At 41.0% G+C, this 11,396-nt stretch overlaps 1 protein-coding gene across 1 annotated transcript; it reads left to right on the top strand.

Moving 5' to 3' along the window:
• Positions 1-591: 591 nt before the first annotated feature.
• LOC142764876 (uncharacterized) lies at positions 592-7,356 on the top strand. The gene is made up of 5 exons (XM_075865421.1): positions 592-654; positions 789-956; positions 1,780-1,827; positions 6,054-6,222; positions 7,247-7,356. The coding sequence occupies exons 2-5, from the start codon at positions 876-878 to the stop codon at positions 7,276-7,278; spliced, it is 330 nt and encodes a 109-aa protein (XP_075721536.1). The 5' UTR covers positions 592-654; positions 789-875; the 3' UTR covers positions 7,279-7,356.
• Positions 7,357-11,396: the final 4,040 nt, after the last annotated feature.

Raw genomic sequence — 11,396 nt, forward strand, 5'->3', positions numbered from 1 at the left:
TCCCGGCTGCGGCGGCTGCATTTCCGATGGAGGCGAAAATGTTATAGGCCAATGTGCTCAGATTTGGGTGCACATTAAAGAACCCCAAGTGGTCGAAATTTCCAGAGCCCTCCACTACGGCGTCTCTCATAATTATATGGTGGTTTTAGGACGTTAAACCTCACATATCAATCAAGCCGTGAGACCAGGTGAGGGCGATAAGGGTGGTTGGTGCCAGTTGCAAACTCAGAAGTTTTCGAGTGGTGATGCAGCAAGCGTCAACGCGAATCTTGCTCTAGCATTGGTTGAAATAACATCGTGATTATATTCTACTTGGTTCACGGAAGAATGATTCATCCGTTTTTTGAGCAACATCTTCTTGATGTATCTACGCTACCATCATCATCCTCATTGTTACAAAACACTGGCGTCACAGCTGACAATAGCGCTAGCCCATTATAGCCCAAGAAATCGTTTGAAGTGATGTGCAAGGAATGCGTGATGCCTTTAAAAAGTACATTGTCAAGGTTTTTTCCACTAATAATGAATCACCAACTGGATAATTAAAATAGGTGTCTCTAATACGTTGCTGTGGATAGGTCACTAATTTTAACTACGTTGCGTGAAACAGCTCGTTTCACGGAAATCCTGAGGCCGGCATCGGCATCGTTGGTTGTGAGTGACAATTCAGCGTCATCTATAAACTACAGACTCAAGATACAATTAAAAGAGCAGAAGAAAAACATCTGTTATCTGTGATACCTATCCAGACAATTTGATTGACTTCAAACGTCTTTTGCATTTTTCAGTAGGCTGACGTGGTGCTGAATTCATTTGTTGCGGATGCGACTAATCGCCCACCTCTCTGTAGGATTTACGAACGTGTTATAAAACAGATGGAGCTGTCTGCTCGCCAGCCGAATTTTCCTTTTCTTCTTTTACTGATGGTGAACTTACCATCAGCTGTCTATCCAGGTGTAAGTAAACAATATCCAAGTTTTCATGACTTACTCTTCAAAATATTAACGCCATGCATGCAGCTGAAAACGTAGGCGCTGATTAGCAGAGCGCTTATACTTATATTAGCCCTTCTATTGTTGCTCGCCAAACTGTTGGCTAATATGGCATCTTATACATTTTGTGTTGACCATATTTTAGCCCTAATCGTGTTTGTGTTGTCGGGACAAATAACTGTGAAGTTTTGTTGGTCATAGCGGTGCTTCCACAAATCCACGTCCTACTATTAGTAATGCAGTCGAGCCACAAAACAAACCTAAAATGAAGTAAAACTCATTCCCAAAACTTTTCGAAGTAACTTTTAAGCCCATTCTGTAATCAACCTTTTTGTAGCAACGTACACAGTTGATATGGTTCCATATCATTTGAAGTAGCTCAAACAAGAGAACCAGAAGTAGACGCTTACAACGCTTACACGCAACAGAACAGTTTATTAAAAGAAGCAGAAAAAGAAATGTCCAAAAATTGACCCATACTAACTGCGCCATCGTCATTCTATGGCAATGTTGCCAACATGCACAAAAATGCAAAAAAGGCAATTGCAGAAAAAAAACGATCAGTTGATGATGCGTCAAAGCAGAATTTTGGACCCAATAACAGTAGCTATGTGTAATTGTCCGTTACCGGGGACAATTACGCAAAGCTACTTTGTGTACTGTTTCGTTACCGCGCGAAAATGACTATTTTTCATATGTGAGCAAATAATAGCAGTGAAGTATGACTGATCAGATCGTTCTTACTCATCTACGCAATAGTACCGAACCTTGACTTCAATATTTACAGTTTGACGGAGAGATATTACCATACTTGTATTCCGGTTACCAGCAGCTGGTAAGTAGAAATATCTTGCGTGTTTACAATTGGAGGCATAATACAGTGAGTGTACAATACATAGATGTCTTTAGTATAGTAAAATACATCAAGTTTAGGCTGTTTAGTCTAGCAATTTCTTTTAATTGGAAACTACAAGTGTCAAATTATCCACTACAATATACCAACATACTGGTTTTCCCACAAAAAGAACCACATAATTGGCAATTACCCTCTAAAACAAAGCGACATGTTTCAACCGAGACATTTTCTACATATCGTTGCATAACGCAACCATCATACAATTGTGATACCTGAAGCTCTACTTGAAGGTGGAGTTAGAATCATAGGGAAAGGAGTACGAGAGCTGTTTTAAACCAAAGAAGGCTTAATAAAGAAATGAGCAGAAGTGGTGACACGATAGAAGCAATGGCAGAAAGTGCCTACCTCCCAACGAAAATTTGAATTTGCTGGGGTTACAAGCTGCTCAACAAAAATCAGTTCAGTGACACCATATGTGAGAACCTCTCACTCAAGGCCTATTTACAGGCGCTCTCCTGAGCTTCTGTTTCTGACGCCTCCAAGATTCCTTTTGTCAGCTAGTCTCAAGAGGCTTTGGCTGCTCCCGATAACGCTTGACAACCGTGCGACGCTCATACTCAAGAATACAGCCACAGACGTGGCAGTGGATGCAAACGTGACCAGATATTGCCGAGAAACGCTCTAAGCGTGTTCTCTATGCGCCCAATAACGCTTGCTCTATTGACTCAGCGTAACGCTTAGCAGCAAGTGTATACAGCCCGTGTCAAGGAGTGCATACCACGCCCTGACCACGTGAAACAATGTTTTTTCTTACGCTTTGTTTTGCTACCGCAGGCTTGCTGAGCGGCAGAGTTAACAGCCCTACACGAGCCAGCGAGTTTCTTGGGGGCAAAAGAAAAACGAGATCAATTCAGCCATGTCGTACTAACACGCCCAAGCATCCACTTTAGCTTTAAAGCACCTCGTTATCACTGAACTCAGGTCGCTTGACGCCTGGCACGAATCTAAGCTTCTTCCACGAAATATGTGAGGCGCCTTAAGAAGAATTTCTCCACTATATTCGGTATTTATATAGCGCTTCTTTCCAAAGTAGCTTTAACAAATATTATGGCTCTGTCTTACAACACCTGATTGCCACGCAGGTGGCCTGGACTCGATCTTCACTTGGACCTTAAACATTTATAATTTTATTCACATATTTCTCGATTTTTCAGTTGTTGAGAAGATCATAATTTGTCGCTCATTGAGCAACGCCCAGGGCGACACCGACGTTGACACAAACACCGACGCCGAAATTGTCGCGAAACAAGCTTTTTAACGTCATCACTTTGAAACCTATCACTTGTATCTCCCGCGTGAAAGCAGCTCCAGTAGACGGCTTCATACTCGATTGAGCTGAAGCTGGAGGGAATGTTATATGACGGAAACTCCCTCCACTTGAAACTTATCATAGGACTTCAAACATGGCACTCAGTTGGGATAATGCTAATATGTTTATGCGTGGAGAAGGAGGTGTTAAACGTTTCAAAACAATAATAACTTAATACCTTAGTTTCAGTACGGCACAGATACATAGACAAATACTTCTTTTTTTTTCGTTAAGTGTCTCAAAACCAGCCACTGCCATCTTACGGAAGAGCCTGGCTTGCTATCGGCAAACCAAAAGTTGGAGCCAGGAGCCCATGCCTGTCTGCTCTTTCACGTGCTTTCAGGACTGCATTGGACTGGTCTTCCAGTTTGGAGCTCGTGATGACCTTCTTGCAGTGATCTTCTTAGCTGAAGTTTAGTACAAGGAACATATTTAAAAAAAAGCAAATGGGACGTTATAGGGCTGTCTTGATAGGTTTCATTACATAAGGCAGCGCATTACAACAGAAACATAGGGACTAGACACAACAGAATCACTTTCCACTGAATGGCCACAACTGTCGCAATCCAATGAAGGCTAAATGGTAGAGGCCCGTGTACTTTGTGGTGTCAGTGCACGTTTAAGATCCAGATTATCAAAACTTCACGAGCCCTTCACTATAGTCTCTCACATAATCATATACTGGTTGCGCTGCCTGAACCACAATAATAATAATAATGTTATATTATTATTATTATTATTATTATTATTATTATTATTATTATTATTATTATTATTATTATTATTATTATTATTATTATTATTATTATTATTATATTCTTAAATGATTTTACAGCTGCTGTTCCAAAATATCTTGTATTTCAGTACGCAGACGACACTGTTCTGTTAACGAAACATGTATGTTGCAATAAAGCGTTGTCACTACTACAAGACAGTGTTTATGAGGCTGCGTCATGGTTTACAAATAATTGCCTGGTGATTAATCAGAAAAAAACGAAATTAATTTGCTTTAAAAGTCCTTTGAAAGCAATGGTTACCAATGCACCCCTACTTTTTCATCCCCGTGATTGCGCCTGCTCTAAGTGTACTCCCATTGAATATGTTAATTCTATAAAATATCTTGGTGTATTCTTCGACAGGAACCTGTCCTTGAATGATCATTTGGCTTACATTTGTGACAGACTACGAAAAATCTCGTGGTTTCTTTTCAATTTTAGATCAATTGCACCCACCAATATTAAAGTGACAATCATGCTTGCTCTTGCGTATAGTATCCTACGATATGGCATCACTTTATTTGCTTTCTGTTCTTCGCGATGGCAGCGTCGTGTTAACAATATTTAAAAAGGTATGTTGAAACTCATTGTGTATAATCGTTCTTCAACAGACAATGTAAATTTGTTTTCTCTACTTCGCCTGCCGTCTTTCAAAGCGTCCTTCAACCAAACTGTTGTATTACGGCATTTCTTAGGCTCTCAGTTCAAAAACTAATGCATTACCCCTCATATATTTAGAAAAACTGCCCGCTTTTCTGTACCATTTGTCCAAACACGATATAGCAAAGCTACTAGAAAGGTCCCTACTGTTTTTAATGACATCCTCGACAGTGTTTTTTCGGCAACGACTAAACGCAGTCTACGAAAGAGCCTAAGGTCTCTTTAATGCGGCATCAGTTATGGCATTATTATTTTTTTTCTAGTTTCTTGCCTACTGGGTATAATTTGTTTAAAGTTTTTCAATGCTTGTCTTCAAATTTCTGCTGTTTAGGTAGTATTTCTTCGGCTAATTTGATTCTTGATTGTTATTGTGTTTATATGTAGCGTAAATGAGTTACATGTATTCTTTCTCTGATTGTTTACATGAAAAGCTTTTCAATATATATGTCATCTCTCGTCTGCCGATGTGCCGGGCCGAGTCCTCCAGGCCACCGTCTGGCTTTTACAGGCCTGTTATTTGTTTCGTACAACTCAATATGACAATAAAGATTATTATTATTATTATTATTATTATTATTATTATTATTATTATTATTATTATTATTATTATTATTATTATTATTATTAACTCTTTGCCCAACGCTGAATTTACTGTCAACCGTGCTTTTTAAAGATAACCAGATGATTGGTAACAAAGCTCGGCAAATAATAAAGATATTGATGAAACTCGGACATGGCATCACTGCAATGAATGTGTGTCTTGTTATTTCAAAACGCAGAATGTAGAACGTTTTTTGTTTATTGGGCAATGCAAAATATAGCATCCTCCAAAAATGCTCTTTCACTCTGTCAATTTCACGTGCTTTCTTCAATTGAACGATTCATTCTTGCTTGTGCTTTATTTTACAGCTCGCACTTTTAAAAATTGCGATGCAGCCGAATCTCTGGCAATGAATATCACGATATTGTGAGATATTTTTTTTTTACTTTGAAGTGATGTCTTTAAAAATATGGGAGATTCACCCGCCGGTTCGACTTAGGTATACATGGTCACGTGATGAAAGGCAATAAATACGCAATAACGACCCTACAAGTCATGAATTGTTCGAATGTGCTGTATGTATGAAGGTCAGGTCTTGAAAGCTTCAGAGGGCTGAGACCTTTGTTGTTCGATTTTTTTTTTCAAAAGATTTCGCGTGACGTGGACGTGCCTTTGACTTACTGTGTGTGTTTTTGCTTTCTCTGTTTCTATTCACTGGTGACGCCTCAAAAAACGGTATTCAAAGTTGGCGCCCATCCTGTATCACTTGTTTCTGTGAATGTCTGGGGTCACGATCTAATTATCCACAAAGGCTTCCTGGTGCTCTCACGTTAAAACATTATTCAATGTCTCAATGTAGGGACTTGGTGACCGATGTGCTTCCACAAGTCAGTGTGGAAACCAATTTTGCTGTGTGGCCACAGGCTTCAGCCATCCTACTTGCCGATATCTAGCCAGGTTGGGCCAACGGTGCAGCAGGAGACGTTTCGGTAACATTTACCGTCGTTTCTGCCCATGCAGCCACTCTGGTAAATTTCACTTTCGACAAATATTCCTAGCAAAATACACCACCTCAATAACAGTTAACTTCTATCATTTCCTCTAGGTTTATGTGGTCTAAGATTTTCAAATTGTGGTTCAAGGGTTGTTAGTTCACGAAGAGGTAGTTCAAGCGCTCGTCATATGATAGTCTGATACTCTCAAGAATATTAAAGAGGAACGTCGCCCCACCACGAAAAAGGGTAATGTCGACAGTCCATCGTCCAATGCGCAGTGTTCATGGACCCACAAATGTGAAAGACTGGGACTATTATCAGGACATCTTATGGAGAATGTTCGCACTGATTCTAGTCGAAAAATTTTCTGTATTTGTTCCTGGATATTCCTTAGAGTAATACTTCACAAACATAGCAAATTTTGCTCATGGCAAATAATATATTATTATTATTCCATATTATTATTCAATAGGGAAGGAACTAATTCGGAGCGTCTTTTTAGCAAACCAACCAAAGCTATCGCTTTTTGTAAGGACACCAAATTGTTAAAGTTCGCTTCAAACACAAGAGCTGTTCAAATGTTGGCACTCGCACATTAAAGCCGAAGAATCACTGTTTGTTCCTCTGCTAAATTGTTGTCAGTCTGCCTCGCCATTTGTCAAGTTAATAGCATTTTGAAGCATGGTCTTTGTCCTACGCTGCCAAAATATTTCATTTATGTGCACTTTAGTGTTAATGGCTTGCCAGCATTCTGCATTTTATTATGTTGTTGTACCTGTATTTTCAATGTCATTATCCCCCTCCCCTTACACTAATCTCCTACGCGGGCGTTTTAATGTATTCTAAATAAATAAATAAAAAGTTCGGAAACATTGTTTAGTACAATGCATTTATATTGTTAAGAATGCTATAAATTTATATGCTGAAGCTCGCAGAACTTCTGAACGTACTTTTCAGAGAATGTACAAAAGTTGCGTAGATCAATGCACGATCTCATGAGAGAAATTCCGTAGATGAATATTGTCTTCATTATGGAATTGTATTTTTTTTCTTTCAGGACATTGCAACAGAAGACGTATTTGTGAATGAACACGTAGGTATAGAATATGACCATCACAAGATACATCTGGTAAAGCAATATAATAAACATCCGATTTGGAACACCTCTTTCAATGTACGTGCAACCTCATCGCTTTCTGTTTAATGACAAGGAGCGCAGAAGCTTTTTATATATAATATAATATATAATAGCGGTGCTAGATGCGATGTATCCCATTTAGTCATGGTATTATGTCAGAATAATCATGTCAGTATGGCGTTCCGTTTTAACGCTAAATACGCCTATTTTTGAGTGCTACTATGACAAAAGAGTTGACGTGGCCATAGCACGTATCAGCGAAGTATTCTTGTAGCCGCAGTGCACTGCGTGCTAACCGGCTCTTGGCTCTCATATTGTAACTGACCAGCAAAGTTTATGGTGATTGGTGACTGTTCTGAAGATGCGGCTGTACAAGTATGGTCGAAAGATCTCAATAGCAAACTATACCGCGAGGCATTTCATTAATTTCGGTAAGGGTACACTTCCGTTCTGCTTTGGTTTTGTGTGTGGCTTGTATAGGCGGTACTTGGTAGCGTCTACAATGTAACCGCTCTATTGCTCACAGTACCACGTCAGTGTGTATGTAGCTCTATTGGTGCCTCAAAAACGAAATGGCGCAAAATTGTAGGAGAGGTAAGTAAAAAGTTTAGCTCACTGAAGGCGGAGTCCTAGTCAGGAGTCCATGCGAAAAGTTTTCTCATGTGAACTACTGACGTAGTGGATGTTCCAGGCATGCGAAGTCTTTGTAGGAACGGCGAAAATACGAACACAGCCTGAGGCAGCTGCAGAGATCTTTCACCGTTTCCGGTTGCCCAGAGTCATAAACGGCGGCAAGGTTCTGACGGTCGTGACGGGTGTCTTTCTTGTCGACGAGAAAAACCAGGACCAGCGTTGCACGTTTGCCGAAAAGAAAACTTTATTGCGATTGGAATTAAGTGGACGCTCTCGGCTCAATTTTTGCCGCTGGCGTCCATGATGCAGCAGTGACGCAACTTCGTAGCGACTGTGCGGTCACGCTCAAGTACCAGTTTAGATAGCCATGTAATAATTTTTTCTCGCGGTTGTTTCCGAAGACCAGCATCAACCTGCACATCAACGTGACGTTTCAGACTAATCTTTGCAGCGTTGAGGCAAATGACCTTTAAATATGACGTAGATCACGATTGCTGCTGGGCAAGACGAAAGGGGACACACACAGGCACTTGTGTGGGCCAAGTTCAAGGTGCCCTCAGTCTTCTTATACCGTTTTAAGGCTGTGCTGAACAGGAACAAGTTCAGTAGTCAGCCTATGCGAAAAGCTTGTGTCATTTCGGCAAGCTCATCGGAGAGTTGTTAAAAGAGAAATTTTGGCGTCGTGTGTGAAATCTGCTTTCAAAATCTTGTGTGAATGTGAAATACAGTATAGCTCTGAAATTCAGGTACTATACTGCATATTGTTTTTGCTGCAAGCACTTTATGTCCCTGCTAACGGCCTTTACGGAAGCCTCATTTTTAAAAAATGAGATGATGGTGTCTGATTGTGAACTGTTGGGCCAGTTCTGCAGCCATGCCTTCGTGCTGTCACACATTATTTCAAGAGAGTTGTTCGCACGCATGATAGCCCCATTGCTTTTTTCTGATCGAAGCAAGCTTGCTAAGCAGCTCTGCTGTATAAGTGGAAGAGGGGAAGTAGCAGACACTAGTCAAGCATGGTGTCTGCCGTATCCCACGTATTACCTGTGATGCACACCATACTTTATTTTAGTGCCCAGGCGTACATCTGGCAAACTGGGCGTTGCACAATTGAGCAACATACCCTATACCTCACTGACCTTGTAAAAGGCGGACAACTTCCTGCTTATCTGAACTATACTGCTGCAGCTATGTCTCGTGATATTTCCAGACACCGAATTTTTGCAGAAGCAAGAATAAATACGTTGCTTGCACTTAAGCTTGCCACAGCAAGAAAATGAGAAAGCTTTCTATCATTGATACCTCTATATTTTTTCTAAACCTCTTATTTGAATTCATGTATTCACTTCATTGTTAATTATGTGTGTGTTTGCATGCAATACGTTTTATTGCATATGCATTGTTATTTAGCTATGGTACTTATAAGTCTCCGACTGTTTATTTGGACTTGGCAAAAATCATTCCAAATTTGAATATTTCAGAGTCCAAAGAGGACTCTCTAGAAAAAAATTGGCATATCCTACATACAGTGGGAATCGATAATATGCGAAGCGCAAATGTAGAGGGTTGATATGGCACTTTAAAATCAGCATAATTTTACCAGGCGGAGGTTAACTATGTTGTACATGACCTCCATTTAACGATTATCATGTTTGGACGCGTCATTTACCTTTGTCGTCTATCGATGTCGCGTAACACCAAACGTGGTATATGTTGAGCTAGCAAAACGGCCATGAGCACGCTATGAGCGCAGCATGTAGTCATGTTGTACATGACACGCATATTATGATTATCATGTTTCGATGTGTCATTTACATTCGTCGCCCATTCACGTCACGCAATACCAAATTTTGTATACGTGGAACTAGTGAAATGGCCGTGAGCACGCTATGAGCGTACAAGTTATTCGTGCTTTACATGACACGCATATTGTAATTACCGTGTTTGTACGTATCATATCCCTTTGTCGTCCATTCACGTCCCGTAGCACCAAGTTTGATGTGTGCGAAGCTAGCGAAACGGCGGTGAGCGCTTCATGGAAGGCCCAATGTACTCCGATGTAACGTGGACGTGCGCAAACTGGACGCAGTTACATTACGTAAGCAAAACGCAAGCACTCTATAGCCTGACGCCAGCCTCGACCGGCACGACCAGCATTTGTTGGCGCGGTTCGGTGGCAACCGGCGCGAATCACGACATGATGCATTTCGTGCCGACTACATTACCCAGGCCGCACCACATCTTCGTGAAGGAGGGACGCAGGGCGCGCACGAACGCGCATGTGTCAAAGCAATGCAGCGCAGCGCACGCCTACGAGTATATGGTGGGCAGATCTGTCCCTGGCGTGGCATCACCGGCGTGACGTGACGAAATGAACGCCCGCGCACACGCACGCTGGTTCTCCTCAAGTGTATTGGCGCCTTCAATGCGGCATATATTCATGTTCTTACAAGACACGCATGTTATGATTATCATGTTTGCACCAGTCAAATAACTTCGTCATCCATTGGCGTGACGTAATACAAAATTTGGCAAATGTGAAGCTGGCGAAATTTCCACGAGTGCATCATGAATGTGGCAGATAGTCATGGTGTTTCATGACATGCATGTCATGATTGTCATGTTTGAATGTGTCATTTACCTACGTCGTCCGTTCGCGTCGCGTAATACCAAGTTTGGTTCATGTGAAGCTAGCGAAACGACCGTGAGAGCATCATGAGCGTAGCATGTAGTTCTGTTGTTACATGAATCGCATCTCATGTTTATCATGTTTGCACCAGCATCATACCTTCGTCGTCTATTCACGTCCCATAATACCAAATATGATATATACGAAGCTAGTGAAACGGTCGCGAACCCATTATGACAGTGGCATGTAGTAATGTTGTTACACGACATGCATCTTATGATTATCATGTTTGCAATGGCCACATGCCTTCATCATTGATTCAGTCCCGTAATACGAAATGTGATATATGCGAAGCTAGTGACACGGTTGCGAGCACATCATGAGCGTTGCATGTAGTCATGTTGTAACATGAAACGATACTCATGATTATCATGTTTGCAGCGGTCACATGCCTTCATCATTCATTCACGTCACGTAATATCAAATATGATATATGCGAAACTAGCCCAACGGCCGCGAGCTCATCATGAGCGTGACATGTGCTCACGTTGCTAAATGACACGCATCTCATCATTATTATGTTTGCACTAGTCATATACCTTCCTCATCTATTCACGTCCAGTAATACCAAATATGATATATTCGAAGCTAGTGAAACAGTCGCGAGCACATCATGAGCATGGCATGTAGTCATGTTGTAACATGAAACGATACTCATGATTATCATGTTTGCAGCGGTCACATGCCTTCATCATTCATTCACGTCACGTAATATCAAATATGATATATGCGAAACTAGCCCAACGG

This window comes from Rhipicephalus microplus, chromosome 6, assembly GCF_043290135.1.
Source record: "Rhipicephalus microplus isolate Deutch F79 chromosome 6, USDA_Rmic, whole genome shotgun sequence".
Classification (NCBI taxonomy): Eukaryota; Metazoa; Arthropoda; class Arachnida; order Ixodida; family Ixodidae; genus Rhipicephalus; species Rhipicephalus microplus.

Coding starts and splice junctions, on each gene's coding strand:
- LOC142764876 (XM_075865421.1), top strand. CDS start 876: ATGGAGCTGTCTGCTCGCCAGCCGAATTTTCCTTTTCTTCTTTTACTG. Junction 1,828..6,053: donor ATTCCGGTTACCAGCAGCTG/GTAAGTAGAAAT, acceptor GTCTCAATGTAG/GGACTTGGTGACCGATGTGC. Junction 6,223..7,246: donor CTGCCCATGCAGCCACTCTG/GTAAATTTCACT, acceptor TTTTTCTTTCAG/GACATTGCAACAGAAGACGT.